Below are 17,818 nucleotides of genomic sequence, written 5' to 3'. Positions count from 1 at the left end.
TCTCTGGGAGTAGAACTAGCTCTAGGGTCTGCACATTTGGTTATGCCCAGAGACTGGGAGGTAGAGGTGGTGAAATGCATCTGGGAACACAGAGCCATTGGAAACACAAGTGGTGGTGTAGCCACTTCACACTCATCAGGTTGGTGATCACCAAAGCAAACAAAAACAAATCATAAATCACAGTGAAGGTGAAGATGTGGAGAGACTGGAACCCTTGTGCATTGCTGATGGGAATCGTGCAGCTACTGTGAAAAATGGTACGGAGGGGTCTTCAAAAAATTAAATGTAATTACCATATGATCCAGCAATTCCACTTCTGAGTAAGTACCCAAAGGAATTGAAATCAGGGTCCTGGACAGATATTTGTACACACATATTCATAGCAGCATTGTTTACAATAAACAAAAAGTCAAAGTAGCCAATGTCCATTGATGGATGAATGGATAAACAAAATGTGGTATATTCATACAATGAAATACTACTTAGCTTTAAAAAGGAAGAAAATTCTGACACATGCTACAACACAGGTGACATTTTGCTAGTTAAGTAGCATCAGTCATAAATGGACAAATGTATGATTCTAGTCTAGGGACCTCATGCGAGGTCCCTAGAGGACTCAAATTCATAAAGAGTAGGTTGCCAGAGACTGGGGGAAGAAGGAGCAGAGAGTTATTATTTTGTGGGTATAGGGTTTCAGTTTGGGAGGTTGAAAAAGGTCTCAAGATGGATGGGGGTGATGATGGCATAATCATGTGAATGTATTAAACTGTATCCTAAAAATAGCTAAGATGGTAAAAATCTGTGTTTATTGACCAGAATTAAAAATACCTAAAATAAATTAAAAATTTTAAAACTACTAAAAAAAGAAAAAAGGCTGGCAAGAGGAGAGCAGGAAGCAGTCAGGCTTATCTTAGAAGGCCAACAAGCAGGAGAAAGACAAAGCAAGGTGACATCCATATTGTTGGGGCCAGATGTTGATCAGAGAAATTGAAGAGATGAGGGTAAGCCTGCAGATACTGATGATAAAATGATGAAAGCAGCAAATATGAGGTATTATTGATGCCTCTTGTATATTAAGCTCTTCACATGTGTTGTCTCATGAAAGCCTCATTCTAAGCTAATGAGATAAATACTGTTATTCTCCTTTTGGCAAATAAGGAGATCCAGGCAAGAGAGGTGAAGTAAATCGCTTAGCTTCACAGCCAGAAGGCACAAGGACCATTCCAACCCTGGTTTCCAACTCCAGGGTCCATGATCTGAACCACTTTTCGGTCTGTACTTCCTACTTTGCAAAGTTTCTGTAACATCGAGCCAGGGTGGTAGCAGTAATGGAACAGCACTAAATGATAAAAAAAAGTATGGAGCTTACCAGATTTTTAAATGGATCTGAAGAAAGCCTTTGGGTCTGGTTTTGGAAATTGTATTCTCCTTACTGTTCCTTGGCAGTGCCATCCCCCTATAATGTATAGCAGTAATACTCAAGCTTTGTTAACATGCAGAGCAGGCACCAGGCCAGCTGTCCTTGTCCAAAGCCATCAGCCCTAGCTTGTCCTCCACAGATTTCTAGCTTTAGGTGTTAGTTAGAAATGATTTAAAGGTAAACGCATTGCTGCTTCAACAGTAGACTGGATTCACTGATGGTGGAGGTTGATGCTGTCATTATTTCTGCCGTGTTTCCCTGACCCCGTGTCATTGCAGGGCTGTGGACCAAAGTCTCTGTAACATTCTTTTTGCCAATCAATTTTTGTTGCTACTTTTCAACTTGATCCAAATGAAAAAGCCATTTAAGATTTCTGGAGTCAGGGAAGCATGTGTCAGAGTTCTTCTCCTGCCTCTTACCGAAACATTCAACCCTACTGACCCTGTTTTTTCATCCATAAAATTGGAAGAAAATGTGCAATTTACAGATTTGTTGTGAGGACGAAGATAAACTCAGGAGAGCCTCATCTAATACAGGATGTTATATTTCTAATCTGTAAGGGAAAATGCATATGGTCCAAAGTATTCTTGTGTCACCGCATAAAAAAACACGTGCCTTTCTACCCTAGAGTTATACTTAGCATGGAGAGGCTCTCAGCCTGGACGAGCGACATTTCTGTTCATCCTCCAGATCCACTGTCTCCGGTTTCCAGCCCTCTGAGTGCCCCGGGAGGCTGACCTACATGGGCCGAGGGCATCACCAGGCTCCACGGCCATCGCCTCAGTCCATGGAAGGCACGAGCAGGAATTAAGTAGGAAGAAGGAGAGTAGGTCAGGCTATTATTTCTCTGTTCCCTTCCTATTGTTGAAGGCCTCAGCTCCCTCTCCTTCTCCCATCTCTTTTAGGGTTTGGAAACTTCCCTCGCTCCAGAATCCTCAGGCCTAGAGTTGTTAACGATCAGTGCAGTCTGCTAGCCTGGGAGCTTTACATTGGCATTTCCTTGAACCCTGCACACAGCATCAGTAGTTCTTTTATTATGAACTACCTTTTAGCAGCTCATTTGGACATCCTTGTAGTCTCCTGCTGGGACCCCAACTGGTAACACCAGTGAGACCCACCTGGGTACTGTAATGAGTTATCTTGTATCTCCTTGAGTGAACAGGCAGCAGAATTGCCCACACTCCATCCATGGAAAATTAATTTGCTCTGTTTTCTCTGAGCACGTACCATGCATGTTGTGATGGCTGGAATTGGCACAGGGTTCTTCAGTCACCACTGTTGTGCAAGTATGGAGTGTGGTTGGATTGTAGTGGATTAATTTGGCTCCCTTTCTGTTCCTGCTTCACCCTGGGTTCTAGCCCAGTAACTAGAACAGTCATCTCTCCAATGTGATTTGGTCTCATTCTCTCCAGCTTGACCAGAAGCCCTTGGAGGTCATGGACCTCGGTCATTCTTATTTAGGGATGAAGTCAGTGGTTAGCCCCTTTCTCTTTTTCCTAACTGTGGCATGTTCCAATTAGAGTAAAACCAGTAGTTATATTTGATAATCTAAGATGACTCTATTTGGATTTACTCATTGTAGGGTCTTAGTGTGGACATTCAGAGAATAAGCATGGCAAACATAGCATCATTTACTGAGCACTTCCTGCTCTAGGTACCATCCTGAGTATTTCTCACACAGTATTTCACTTAATGCTTCCTGCACCTCTAAGTGGGAGAGATTTTCACCATTGATTTACAGGTAAGGCAAGTGAATCTGAGATGGGCTAAGAAACATGCTTTGACCTTCAGATTCTGAAACATAATCCTGGAAAATTTGCTCCGAGTTCAGGCTTTTAACTTTCCCACCATTAGCATTAAAAACTAAGAATTTAGGGATGCCTGGGTGGCTCAGTGATTGAGCATCTGCCTTTGGGTCAGGTCATGATCCCAGGGTCCTGGGATCGAGTTCCATATCGAGCTCCCTGCAGGGAGCCTGCTTCTCCCTCTGCCTGTGTCTCTGCCTCTCTCTCTGTGTCTCTCATGAATAAATACATGAGATTTATTAAAATCTTTTTAAAAAATTAAAAATTTGGGATCCCTGGGTGGCGCAGCGGTTTGGCGCCTGCCTTTGGCCCAGGGCGCGATCCTGGAGACCCGGGATCGAATCCCACATCGGGCTCCCGGTGCATGGAGCCTGCTTCTCCCTCTGCCTGTGTCTCTGCCTCTCTCTCTCTCTCCCTGTGTGACTATCATAAATAAATAAATATTTAAAAAAAAATTAAAAATTTAAATTTGAGTGAACATGTAAAAATTGAGTATCATTTCTAATATGCTTTGAATGCAATGACTCTTGCTTACATCTGGAAGAGCTCAAGAACTCAGTCTTTTCTGGAGGAAATAGCTTGTTTGTTTTTAAGCTTTGAAGTTCTAGAGTGAATGGATCAAGGGGGATGGGTATAATGAGGCTATGCCAGACATTCTGCAGCAAAGCAGAAAAAGAACACACACAGAGCAGCAGAGGGGCAGGACCTTCTGGGAGAAGAGGCACATATTGGAGCAAAGTAGAAGTGGATGTTTGAAGAGTGATACCAGGGGAAGGCATGGCTGAGAGTTTTTAAGGGAAGGAGAGTATGCTTACGTTAGAGTCTTTGTGTGGAAACTCCCCTGGGTAGGTGGCTCTGTCTTTAAATGTGGAGATGAGTCCAAGAGGTGTAGTTGCTACATTGTTTTTCTTGCTTTATTTGCTAAATGAAAACATCCCTACTTAATTACACTCTCTTCACACAGAGCTGGGAATGTAAGCCAAGACATTGTTCCACCAAATGAAAAAACACCAAATTGACAGAAAGCATTTATTAATTTCAGGGCCCCTAACAAAAGAGTCTTTCAGACCAGAAGGAAAGAAAAATCCAGATTTTTAACTTTATCAAATTGAAATGTGTAGTTTAGCTACACATTTAAATTGATTGAAGTGCAACATGCATAAAGTACACATGTCCTAAGTATGCAGCTCAATACATTTTCACAAATTTAACATACTTATGAAGTCACCACCACCCACGTAGTATTTTTTTAAAGATTTTATTTATTTATTTAAGTGAGAGTGCACGAGCGGGGGTGGGGGGTAGAGGAAGAGAGAGAAGCAGACTCCTCGCTGAGTAGGGAGCCCCGATGAGTGTGGAACTGGGTCCCAGGACCCTGAGATCATGACCTGAGCTGAAGGCAGCTGCTTAACCACAATTGTAGAACATTTTCATCACTTCAAAAAGAAACCCCGTTAACTTTTAACTATCACATCCCTATTCTTTGATCTATCCCTGTGCAACCACTAATTTACTTTCTGTCCTTATAGCTTTTTCTGTTCTGAACATCTTATATGAATGAAATGATACAATGCATGGTCTTTTGTGACTGATCTCTTTCATTTATCATGTTTTCAAGGTCCATGCATGGGTAGCTTGTATCAGTACTTTATTCCTTTTTGTAGCCAAATATTATTCCATTATATAGATATATAAGATTTTCAGTTTCATCAGTAGATGAGTACTTGGGTTGTTTCTACTTTCTGACCATAATGAATAATGCTGCTATAAACATTTGTGTGCATGATTTTCTGTGGATATATGTTTTCATTTCTCCTGGACATATAGTGAGGAGAATGGCTGGATCATGTAGTAACTTTGTGTTTAGTGGTTTGAGGAATGGAGAGATTGTTTTCTGAAGCGGCTGTACCATTTTACATTCCCACCAACAGCGTTTGAGGCTTCTGGTTTCTCCACTTCCTTGCAAACAACTTGTCATTATGTGACTTTTTGATTCTAACCAACTAGGGGATGTGAACTGATACCTCATTGTGGTTTTGATTTGCAATTCCTGATGACCAATGATGCCTAGCACCTTCCTATGTGTTTATTGACCATTGGTATATCTTCTCTGGCCTATTGAGATCATTAGTCCACTTTGAAATTGGGTTATTTGTCCTTTTATTATTGAGCTCTAAGTGTTCTTTACATATTCTGGATGCACACACATTGTCAAACATATGCTTTGCAGATATTTTATCCCATTCTGTGAGTTGTCTTTTCACATTCTTGCTGGTGTCTTTGAAGCATAAGAGTTGTAAATGTTGATGTCATCCAATGTATCTATTTTTTCTTTTGCCACTGGTGTTTTTGGTGTCCTACCTAAGAATCCTTTGCCCAATCCAAAGTCATGAAGAGTTACCCTTACATTTTCTTGTAAAAATTTTTAGTTCTTATAATTAGATCTTTAAGATATTTTGAGGTTTTGTTTTGTTTTGTTTGTATAGGGTATGAGGTGCGGGTCCAACTTATTTTTTTGTTTACTTGTTTTGCATGGGCTCTCTAATCATATCAGCACAATTTGTTGGAAAAAATTATTCTTTCTCATTGGGTGGCCTTGGAATCCTTGTTAAAAGTCAGTTGACCACAGATGTATCAACACAGCAATTTTAAATCTGTTTTAAGAGTGGAGTCTTGAGATTGTACAAGGTAAGATCTTGGTTGAGGAATGAGAGCAGAGACTGTTTCCTTTCCTCTTTCACACCACTTCCACAAAAGTACAGCACAAAGTGGTCCTCCTGTCACCTAGCCCATTAACCTGTGCAAAAGTAGGACCTATGTGTCCTCATTTTCAGTTTTTTACTCATTTTCTTACCGTTTTAGAGTATATTTATTTTCTCTAGTTGGTATTGCCCTCAATTTTTCTTTATCCCTTCATCTTACCTCTCCTAAACTTCTTTCTTTACCTCTTTTTCTGTCTTTGTTTTTGGACCCAAATGACACAAATATTTTCTAATAATTATGGAAATATCCAAAATAAATAATAACCATTCCCTTAAAAGAAGCCTTTGTAATATGTTTTAGCGCCCACCTTCTCTGGACAGTTGTTTGAAAAGGCTAACAGAGGTTGGAATAGTTTTGAATGCATTGTAAAAGTGCTCAGCTTTTTCTTCCTGGGTAATTTTACAGTTACGAAACCATAGCTGAATGTGGCCTTTTAGGGTAGCTGTGGCCTTGAAATCACACTTGGCTTCTGTCTAAAGCTGATTCAAGTTCTGAAAATGTTTACTACAACAACACTAAAAACCATGGGCAATGTGAAAATTACAGCTCAGGTCCCAGAATACCAGTCTCTTCAGAGCATAAAACCAGCATTAAAAAGTTCTAGTTTTTCTTTAAGCGGATTTAAAAAAGCAAGCAAGGAGGAAGGTATTTCACCCTTCAAAGACAAATAACCCTCTCTATTACTGTTGGCTTGGGATATTTTTAGTTTTTAGTTGATTAACAAATATTTGTTGGGCACTTGAGGTATACGCCTTCCCTAGGCTCAATTTTTTAAGAAATGAAAACATTTAAGGCATGGTGTGTATCTTTCAGAAGCTTCTAGCTTAGCTGGAGTGCATTAAAAATTGAATGGATACATAAACCATGGCCCTGATTTTAAGTTCAAAACAGAGAGAGATCTGTCTGGCTTGTACTTTAGTGGGGATAGCTTCAAAGAGGAGTTAGTACTTAATCCAGCCCTTTAAAGCAGAGACCCACTGCATCATTTAGCACCTACTGCAAATGAGAACCAGGTAGCTTTTTGCCCTTTCCTTTAGGCTAGGGCAGTCATTTCTACACAGGACTGCTCATGAGGAATTAGGGCTGGACTTTAGCCCTCCTTTTTGCCTGAAGCCAGGTTTCTTTGTGCGGTGAGCAACCTGTATCACTGTACAGTGAGCCCCCCTCCCCTTTTCAAAAATAGTTTAGATTTCTTCAAGGAAGAAAGAGGAGATGTGAGGGAATAGCATAAGTAAGGAAGGAAAATGAAAGCGAAGATGTTAAACTCAGTGTATAATATGAATATGAAAGCAGGAGCGAAAGCAGGTAAAAGATACTTGTTGGCAAAGGATGTAAAATGCTGTTTTTCCCTTCTTTCTGTCACCCTTTCCAGTATGTAGCGTTTTTACTCATAAATATTAACTGAACAGTTTTCTGTTGACTAGTTCCAAACCTAATTATTATGAAAATTATGTCAGTTTATCTGTATATCTTTTTTATAGACAATAGCATAGTACTTAAAAATACCAATGCTCATGTAAGCATTTCTACCTAATTAATACCTTCTTTCTAATCATAGAAGTCAATCAATGTTGTACATTCAAACTGTATGTTGGGAATATACATGTAAATATATCATTTATACATTGGGAACTACTTTATTATACCGGGTATTAATATAAGCATTTTGTCAGGAACAAGTCATCCAGTTAAATATAAGCTTAATCTTAGGGCTCCTGGTTGGCTCAGTTGTTTAAGTGTCTGACTCTTGATCAAGGTCATGATCTCAGGGTCCTGAGATTGAACCCCATATGGGGCTCACACTGAACTTGGAGCCTGCTTGGGATTCTCTCTCTCCTTCTCCCTCTGCCCCTCCCCTCCCTCAATTTCTCCCCCTCCCTTTCCCCTGCAAGTGTGCATGCTCTCTCTCTCTCTGAAAAACAGCAACAACAATAAAACAACCTTAATATAACTTCTTCATTGATAACATTTTCCCCCAGTTACAAAAACAGTACATTCTCCCTGGGGAATAATTTGAGTAATAGAGTGTTCTATTAAGAAGAAAAGAAAAATCATTCACAAGCTACCCCCAGGAATAAGAAAGTCTTTTAATATTTGGGTGAATGAATTTTTAATTTTTAATGGTTATCATGTGTATTAAGTCATACATTTAGCCTTTTAAAATAATTTATCATTATATTAACAAATGACTTTTTAAAAAGCTACCTTTCTAAAATCCTAAAGCATCTTTTTGGCCACATAGTACATGGATCATTGTGACTCTCCCTAGCTTGTGCCCTTGAGTACCATTTATGTATGTTCTCGTGTTATATAGGGCCTTCTCAGCTATTTTGAATTTTTTTCAGTGCACAAAGAGATCACTATCAGCATATTTCTATTTCTGTATTGGCCCCCAAATGTAGCAGTTCCTTCTATTGTAATGCTGCCTTCCCCCTGGGTTAAAGTGAGCCTGGGAAATCTGACTCAGATATATATCCAGGAAAGGTTGAAATCAACTCACATACACAATCAAAATCTGATGTGCACATGCTTACATGAGGCAAGTATTGTTAATGCCTAACACTGATTTTGGCATATGGCTTTATGTCATGATTGTAGGCCAGAACAGGACAGTTTTGATTAAAAAAGAATTTGTTCTACACAATATAAGAGTTTTTGAGCATCATATACACTTCTGATTACTAATTAAAATAGAGTTGTTATTCTTGTCTAGAGAAATGCACACAATCTTAATTAATTTTTGCCACTAAGGGGTTTGATTTTATCAAATAATGACTCCATGTAGAAAACTTTTATCATTATCATCCTCATCCTCATCATGGCTAAAATGTGTTCAGTTTTTCAGGCGCAACTGACACTGTGACTGAAGTGTTCCATGCATTATCACACTCATAACTGCAGAACTCCCCAGTGGTCACTTAGGGAAGCAAGGTCATGAAGCTAACATGTATGTGGTTAGGATTGAAAGCTGGATTTGTCTTTAATCTCATGCTTTTAAAACTACTCTCTACTTTAAATAAAGTAAAAAATATTAAATAAATGAGGAAGAGACAACACAAAACTGTGAATAAGAATTGAAATTGCCTTTCAGCCAATAATGAAAATAAATCCGTGTGGTTCCTACTCTCCAAGATGGTTCCAAACTTTTCCACCTCTTGCTATGCATGCATGTTGCTCTTTCCCTCCCATTGAGTCTGGCCTGAGTCTGATAGCTTTAATGAATACAATCCAGGGCACTTGACATTCTGTGACTTTGGAGCCCAGCAGTTAAAGAAGGCCTGGCTGGGTTGATGGATTTTTGATGACTGCCAAAATAATTCAACAGGGAATGAATAATCTTTCAACAAATGGTGATGGAACAACTAGATAGCCACATACAAAAGAATGAAGGTAGACTCCAGCCCCATGCCTTCTAGAAAAATTAGCTCGAACTGATTATAAAACTAGATGTAAGGACTAAAACGTAAAACTCTTGGAAGAAGACATAAGAGCAAATAAATTTTCCTGGGCTTGGGCAAGGCAGCGGTTTCTTAGCTGTAACACTGAACACACAAGTGACTAAAATGGAGAATTTGAACCACTTCAAAATTTAAATCCACAGAATGGAGAAAATATTTGCAAATCATGAGTTTCATAATGGACTTGCATCCAGAATATATAAAAGATGTTTAAAACTCAATAATGAAAAGACAACCTAATTTTAAAAATAAACAAAGGCTCTGAATAGACATTTTCCCAAAGAATATATACAAATGGACAATAAGCACATGAAAATATGCTTAATGTCATTAATCATCAGGGAAGTGCAAATCAAAACCACAGTGAGATACCACTTCACACCCACTAGGATGGCACTAAGAAAAAAGAATGGATGCTAGCAACCGCTAGCGAGGATGTGGAGAAATTGGAACCCTCACACTTTACTGGTGGAAATGAAAATAGTGCAGCCCGTATGAAAACAGTCTGGAAGTTTCCCAGAAGGTTAAGCAGGGTTACCACATGATCCAGCAATTGTACTCCTAGATGTGTATGAAAACATATGTCTATACATAAATTGAATATGAATATTCATAGCAGCATTATTCATAATAACCAAAAGTGGAAACAACCCAAATGTCCATCAACTGATGAATGGGTAAACAAAATATATTATATCCATACAATGGAATATTATTTGGCCATACTAACTGTGGAAGGAATAGAATAGTAATACATGCTACAGCATGGGTGAATTTGAAAACATTATGCTAAATGAAGGAAACCAGTCACACAGTGCCACATATTATATGATTATATTTATTTGAACTGTCTAGAGCAGGCGAATTTGTAGATGCAGAACATCGATTAGTGTTTGCCTAGGGATGGGGCAGTGGAGAAGTAGGGAGTGATTGTAATGAGGTTTCCATTTGGGGTGAAGGAGATGTTCTAATATGGATTGTAGTGATGGTTGTGTACTCTGTGTACTAATACCATTGAATTGTACATGCTAAATGGGTTAATTGTATGGTCAGTAGATTAGTTTTCAATAAAACCATAAGCAAGTTCTGGTAGCATCTTTCTCCTTCCTCTTGAGCTCTGCATCTCAATGTCCAGCCTGCCTCACTGGACAGAGAGGCTGCGTTGACTCAGGAGCACTGCAGCACCAGACACCAAGCCCTAGCCAACGTCTGCAATGGCGTGAGTGACCCCTAGCAAGAGTGATGGAGGTACTACTCAGTTGAGCCCCAGGCAACCCACTAAGATATAATGAAATAGTGGTTGTTTCAAAGCCACCAACTTTGAGGATAGCTTGTTAGAGAGCAAAACATAATTGGAACAAGTAGTAAGTCTTGCCTTAACATTGTGACCACATATTAGTACTAAAATCAAATCCCATGAAAGTCTTTATCTTAGAGAGGAGCCTGTATAGGAACATTATCTGATTTTTTTTTTTTAACATTATCTGATTTTAAGAAAAAATGAAATAAGGAACAACTAAGGCTGGCTGGGCAAGTTTTAAATAGCAGGCTGGCCAATTTGCCTCTTCTCTAAAGAGCATTGGCAACAGCAGCTAACCAGCTGCTTGTCCAGAGGCCACCAGCTACTTAGCAGGAGCTCCAAAGCTTTCTGGCAGGTCATGTTTCTGGTTACAAGAAGTGACACAAATAAACCCTATCCATTTGTCCTCCCCACACCCGAAAAGAAAATTGCTGAGCTAGAATGCACGGAGTGTTATAAAGAGAAAGAAAAGCCAAGCGTCTCCATCTGTGTCTTAAATGGAGAGTATCGATAGGGCAGGAACTCTAGATTCACCTCATCTGCATATAGGGAGGGTCAGTTTTTAGGTTTTTTTTGTTTTGTTTTTTGGCCTGTATTTGTTTTCTTAGTTTTATCATAGTTGGAGACTATATAATCATGTTTCATAGAATTTAGGAATCCTTGCTAAATCAAACTTCCTGAATCAGATAAATGGCATTTAATCTAGATTGTCTTTTTTTAAAAAAATAAATTTGACATGTAACATTGTGCAGCTTTAAAGTGTGTAGTGTATTACTTTGATGCATTTCTATATTGCAGTATGATTGTGGATACAGTGATGTTTATCACATAACATAATTGTGCAATATTATTGTCTATATTCATTACACTGTGTATTAGCTCTCTATGGCTTATTTACTACTTGTTACAAGTTTGTACCCTTAAGCCTCAGTCTCATCTACCCCCTCTAGTCCCCTAGTCTCACCACTTTACTCTCCCCTTTTTTTTTTTATAGATTTCATGTTTTAGATTCCACATATAAGTTACATCATATAATACTCATCTTTCTCTGACTTCTCTCACTCAGCATAATGTGCTCAAAGTCCATCCACATTGTTGCAAGTGGGAAGAAGGATATCTTCCTTTCTCCTAGCTAAATAATATTCCATTGTGTATATGTACCACATCGTTTTTTTTTTTTTTTTTTAATGTACCACATCTTTTTTATCTCTTTATCTCCTGATGGTCCTTTGGGTTGGTTCCATATCTTAGCTATTGTGAAACATGAGAGGGCAGATATTTGTTTGAAATCCTGTTTTCATTTCCTTTGGATATATACGCGGGAGTGGAATTGATGGATTATACAGTAGATATATTTTTAGTTTCTTGAGGAGCCTCTATATTGTTTTCTGTAGTGGTGGGACCAATTTACAACCCCACCAACAATATAAAAGGGTTCCCTTTTCACCACCTGCTCACTAGTATCTGTTGTCTCTTACCTCCTTGGTGATAGCTAAGGGGGTCACTTTTAATAGTCTGGGATAACGATGTGGAGCAGGAGAATGCATATAATTGAGTTGCATTTATTCACTCAGCTACATGTTTTGAGGATCTTTTGTATTAGAAAACTACTGTGAACCACATAGGTAAGGACAGTTATCTAAAAAAAAGGCCTATGGTTTGAGTAGGCAGTTCCTCTGGGGCTCTAAAGATCCTGCAGGGAACTATGGGAGCCCTTAGATGTGGCATATGGTCCAGATTTGTGGGATCAAAGAAGACTTCTTAGAGGAAATAATGTTTACAACTGGAAAACCAAGGAGGCTAGCTTGCCTCTATTTTCACACCAAAATACCAATACCAATTTCACACCAATTATTTGAGGGTCAAAAGAAATTAAGATATGGTGGTGTTCCTAATTTGGGCATGCACATAGGCCCTTTGATTCTCTTTTCTAGATTCTTATCTGCCCTTTTGGTCTTCTTAGAAGGACGTGGTCACTGTAACATTAAATATAATTCTTATTACTCATACCAACTAGATGTTACTCAACCTGGGAAAGCAGCCCAGGAGCTTTCTCTAAGGATGGATTAAAATACAGAAGAGGATTGACTTGGAGAAAGGTCTAAACAAAAATAATTTTTTTTAAATAAAAAGATTTTTAAATGAGTTCTGTTCCATGCTAAGAAGGTTTTTTTTTTTAATGGGTTCTCTTAGATGCTGATAGCTTTTATAAATACTCTTAATATAAAAGCATATACTTAGAACTTCTTTTTCCAAAGATTTTTGATAACAGCAATCCAGGAAAGGAAGTAGATTAGGTATTCTCTTCCTCACTTAATGGGGGATGCTGAAGTAGTGAGAAGTTATGTGATTAGTTTGTGGCTAGGCTCTCTGGCCTCCTACCTCCCAATCCTGTGCCCTGCCATGACTTTCAGATAATAGGACTCTGAAGGTTCTGCTGGGAAGAGTGGAGGGAGCACGAATAGGGGTTTTCCCTTGTCGTTTCATAGCTGTTGGGCACAAATCCATCCTGCCCTGGGGTAGGCACCATGATTCATTAAATAGTGTAACACTTTGCATATACCTTATCTTTTGTACTGTACAGCTGTTTGTCATAATCATGGGTTAAAATAACATTATTCACTTGAGAAAAAGGAGGCTGAAACAAAGAAAAGCAGCTTGTTTTGTATCTTACAGTTAGGTGCTCAATTCTGAATAAACTTAAGTCTTCAAATTCCTAGCCCAGTATCCTTTCCACAGCAGTATTGGGTACAAAGTGCAAAAGCACTGAAAATACACACCTTGTGAATGGACAATCAGTATGGAGGTTCAGTTACTCCAAATGAAATGATTTATAAACATGTATAATGTGCCTCTTTGCATGACCTTCAGCAAGTTTCCTTCCTGAAACATTGAATGCTATCATTCATTTTTTTTTCTCATTTGGATGAGAATTGCATTTTGTGCATTCAGATTTAATTGATATAGAATGTTGTATTAGAGAGTGACATTTTTCTCATATGGATGAGGAGGGGATTGGATTACAGTGATCTCTAAGGTTTTCTCCTGCTCTAGAATGAAATGGTACTTGTGTTGCATATTATTTTTAGTTTGAAAAGAAATAAGGGTTTTTAAAAGAAAAACTTTCATGTGAGAGATAGGAACCTATCTAGGAATTGTTTTAAAGAGAAAGAAGACACAATGATTTTGGCATTTTATCGGATTCCATTTTCCATTAAACAAAGTTTTATGGGCAAACACAGGCCCTACCCTATTGGAGCTTATAATTGAGTAGACAAGGTAGTCTTTAATGTGATAATCACCCAAACTGTATAGGGAGCAATGAATGGCCTAATGGAGACCCGAGGATAGCTGAGATACAAAGGATAAGGAGTCAAATAGGCTTAAGAAGTAGAACAGTGGAAAGGTGGGGGACAGCATTCCAGCTGCAATAATGACATATCCAAAGGCCCTGTGGCAGGTGATGTATAATATGTTTGAGGAACTATAAGAAGACCATCCCTGAAGCAAAATGAGGTCAGAGGTGAAAATGGTCCTAAAGAGGTAAAGGGAAAGATTGTGCATGCATTAAAGATCGGTCATATAAAAGATTTTGGTTTTTAGTCTAAAAGCAATCAGAAACCATTGAAGTGTATCTTCAACAGGATTAGGACATTATCAGGTCTGAGTTTGAAAAAGATAAATTTAATTACTGTGTCTGGACTTCAATGCCTGAGTTTACAAGGAGAACAAGAGTGGGTAGCTAGTAAAGTCTATTGAAGAAACCATTGTAACTGGGTTAAGGGTGTTGGTATTTTGGACTAAGGTAGTGGCACCATTGGAGATGGAAAGACCTAGACATATAGGAGTATGATTTGGGACATAAAATTCACAATTCGTACGACTGTCTGGACTGGAGTTGGGGGGATGAGGAAGATGGAGGCATAAATGATGCTGCCTTGTTTTCTGGTGGGATGATGGAAGTACTAGTGGCACAGGACCAGGTTTGTTGGAAGAACCTGAGTTCAGTTCTAGGTTTGTTGATTCTGAGGTGTTTTTGAGATGTCCACGTGGACACTAAGGTCTGGAGTTGAGAATATAGGCTTGATTTAGCGACATAAATTTGGGAATCTTTGGGGCATGGATGGCAATTGAAGCCACAGGGATGAAACAATCTCCCTGAGAGACTATGCAATGAGAAAAGAGGTATTTGGGTAATTGAATCACAAGAAATTCCAGCCTTTAAAGTCCAGGGAGATGAGGAGGAACCAACACAAAGGTAACTGAGAAAGAGGTAGGAACAGTGGGACAGGAGGGAAACCAGGGGAATATAATGCCCCTCTGGAGGAGGGAAATGGTCAGCAGCATCTATTGCTATTAACATCAAACAAAGCGGGGATCTATAAATTCCCATCATATACGGATGCAAGTATTCTCCAAAACTACAACACCAGCGGGAGCTCTTTCAGAGGTATGGTGAGGACAGACGCGAGGGCAGTTGGAGAATGCTAGAGAAGGAGGTGTGAGAAATAAGCTCTGTGGGGACGGGGGTGTTGTGAAGGAGTGGCTTACGTCAGTTCAGACTGCTGTAACAAATGCCATAGACTGGGTGGCTAAAACAATAAAGTCTTATTTCTCAGCTGGGAAGCAGAGAGGGTCCAAGATCAAAGCATCATGCAGATCTGGTGTCTAGTGAGGGCCCTCTCCTTGGTTTGCAGTCTTCTCCTTGTACCCTCATTAGGAGAGAAGGGAGAAACAAGCTCTCTGTCTCTTCTTGCAAGGGCAGTGATCCCATCATGGGGACTATGAAACTCACCTCCCAAAGGTCCCAGCTCCCAATACCATCACACTGGACAAATTTGATTATATAAATTTTGAGGGAACTCAAACATTTAATCAGTAGCAGTCGTCTTGTTAGCCCAGTGATTCAGGAAATTGAGTGACTCTTTTAGGAAAGAAATACTAACTTAAAAAAAAAAAAAAGATGTGATGGGGCTTGGCTAATAAATTGCCCTTTTCAAGGTGGCTGACCTAAATGCAGTCTGCTAATGTGGGTTTTGGATTACATTTCCAGGCTCTTCTTTTCTTTTCTTTTCTTTTCTTTTCTTTTCTTTTCTTTTCTTTTCTTTTCTTTTTTTCTTTTCTTTTCTTTCTTTTCTTTTCTTCTTTTCTTTTCTTTTCTTTTCTTTTCTTTCTTTTCTTTCTCTTCTCTTCTCTTCTCTTCTCTTCTCTTCTCTTCTCTTCTCTTCTCTTCTCTTCTCTTCCTTTCCCTTTCCCTTTCCCTTTCCCTTTCCCTTTCCCTTTCCTTTCTTTTCAGTAATCACTACACCCAGCGTGAGGCTTGCACTTACAACCCAGAGATCAAGAGTTGCAACTCTACCAACTGAGCCAGCCAGGTACCCCACCAGCTTTTTTTTCCCCCTTAATTACCAGGAGCAAACACATCTCTTTCACTCCTGAAGCAGATCCTTCTGTTAAGCATTACATTTGTAATAGCACATGACAGTCACACTTGTCTGTCTGACAACTTTGCTGTGATACTTCGCAGAAACCTATGATGTAGGATTTCAAATTAGCTATTTTCCATCCATGTAGGTTTATTTTTCTTCCCTTCCTTCCCTTCCTCCCAGGCTGATGAGCCCTGAAAACACACTTCTGCAAGCGAGGGAAGAGGAAGGGGTCAAGTATGAACGCACCTTCATGGCATCTGAATTCCTGGATTGGCTGGTTCAGGAAGGTGAGGCCACGACAAGGAAAGAGGCCGAGCAGCTTTGCCACCGGCTTATGGAACACGGCATCATACAGCATGGTGAGTGTGTGGCTCAGTTTTGGTTGAGGTAACAAACAACCCTAAAATCCCATGGCTTACCACAACAAGCATTTATTTCTCACTCATGAGTCTGCAAGTCAGTTGTCCCTCTGCATGGACTTGGGCTCAGCTTGGCTTGTCTCCAAGCTGGGCTCAGGGTCAGCTGGGTTGGCCATCCATTCTCACTCTGGGACCCAGGCTAAAGGAACATCTACTCTCTGGGATATATTGTTTTTATAAATGAGAGCAGAAGCTAAAGAGGGCAGACAGATTCTTGTACTGTCCCCAAATGTGATCTAACATCCTCAACGCCCATATCCAATTGGCTACAGCAAGTCATCTGGGCCAGTCCAGATGGGAAGTAGATGCTTCATCCAAAGTTGGTTGCAGGGGGAGAATGAGAATTTGCTGAACCATGGTGCACACTGCCGTAATGAACAACTAATCCAAAAGGCCTCATAGGAGTTTCATTTTCCTTTTAGGCCTGAATCATAATGATGATGGCCTATCCTACTGGTTAGGAACTATGTGAGGTATCTATTGCTGCATCAGAAATTACCCCAGGCATTAAAGGTATAAAATGATAATAAATGTTTATTACCTCACACAGTTTTTGTGGGTCAGGAAGTTGAGAGAGGCTTAGTGAGGTGTTTCTAGATTTGGGTCTCTTGTGAGATTGCAGTAAAGATGTCAGTCGAGGGCTACGGTTGTCTGAAGGTGTGAAAGGCTACAGGATTGGCTTCCATGGTGGCTCACTTATATGCCTAACAAGTTGGTGCTGGATGTTGGCAGAAAGCTTCAGTCCATTGCTGTATGGACTTTCCATAGGGCTGCTTGAGAATTCTGATGACATGACAACCTGGCCTCTTGTAGAGGGAATAATCTAAGTGAGTGCAAGACAGAAACCACAGTGTCTTCTGAGTGAGTCTTGGAAGTCACACACTCATTTTCTCAATACTCTACTGACTACCAGGTAGGCCATATTCAATGTGAGAGAGGACTATAAAGGGGATGTGAATGTCAGGAGGCAAGGATCACTGGGGCCATCTAAGAGGCTAGCTATCGCAAGAACATAGGCTCTGGAATCCCAACTCCACCAGTTGTGGCTACTTGCCTTCTCTCATCTATAAAATGGCAATATCTACACAGGTGGTTGTAGGAGTAAATGCGATAGATATAAAGCATTCAGTTCAGTGCCCTGCTCATAATGAGTACTCAATCAATTTATTAACATAGCTACAAGGTGTAAGCTTTGAACAGTGAGGACAGGGCTGGAGCCAAACA

General features: G+C 39.7%; 1 protein-coding gene across 1 annotated transcript in view; it reads left to right on the top strand.

The window, feature by feature from the left end:
- Positions 1–17,818, top strand: part of DEPTOR (DEP domain containing MTOR interacting protein) — a 134,235-nt gene that overhangs the window by 52,685 nt on the left and 63,732 nt on the right. Inside the window, exon 4 of the mRNA XM_041768454.1 lies at positions 16,356–16,534. Coding sequence (XP_041624388.1) covers positions 16,356–16,534 — 179 coding nt within the window. The remainder of the gene's footprint in view (positions 1–16,355; positions 16,535–17,818) is intronic.

Source organism: Vulpes lagopus, chromosome 9, assembly GCF_018345385.1.
Source record: "Vulpes lagopus strain Blue_001 chromosome 9, ASM1834538v1, whole genome shotgun sequence".
Lineage (NCBI taxonomy): Eukaryota > Metazoa > Chordata > Mammalia > Carnivora > Canidae > Vulpes > Vulpes lagopus.
This window is presented reverse-complemented; position numbering and strand designations above follow the sequence as displayed.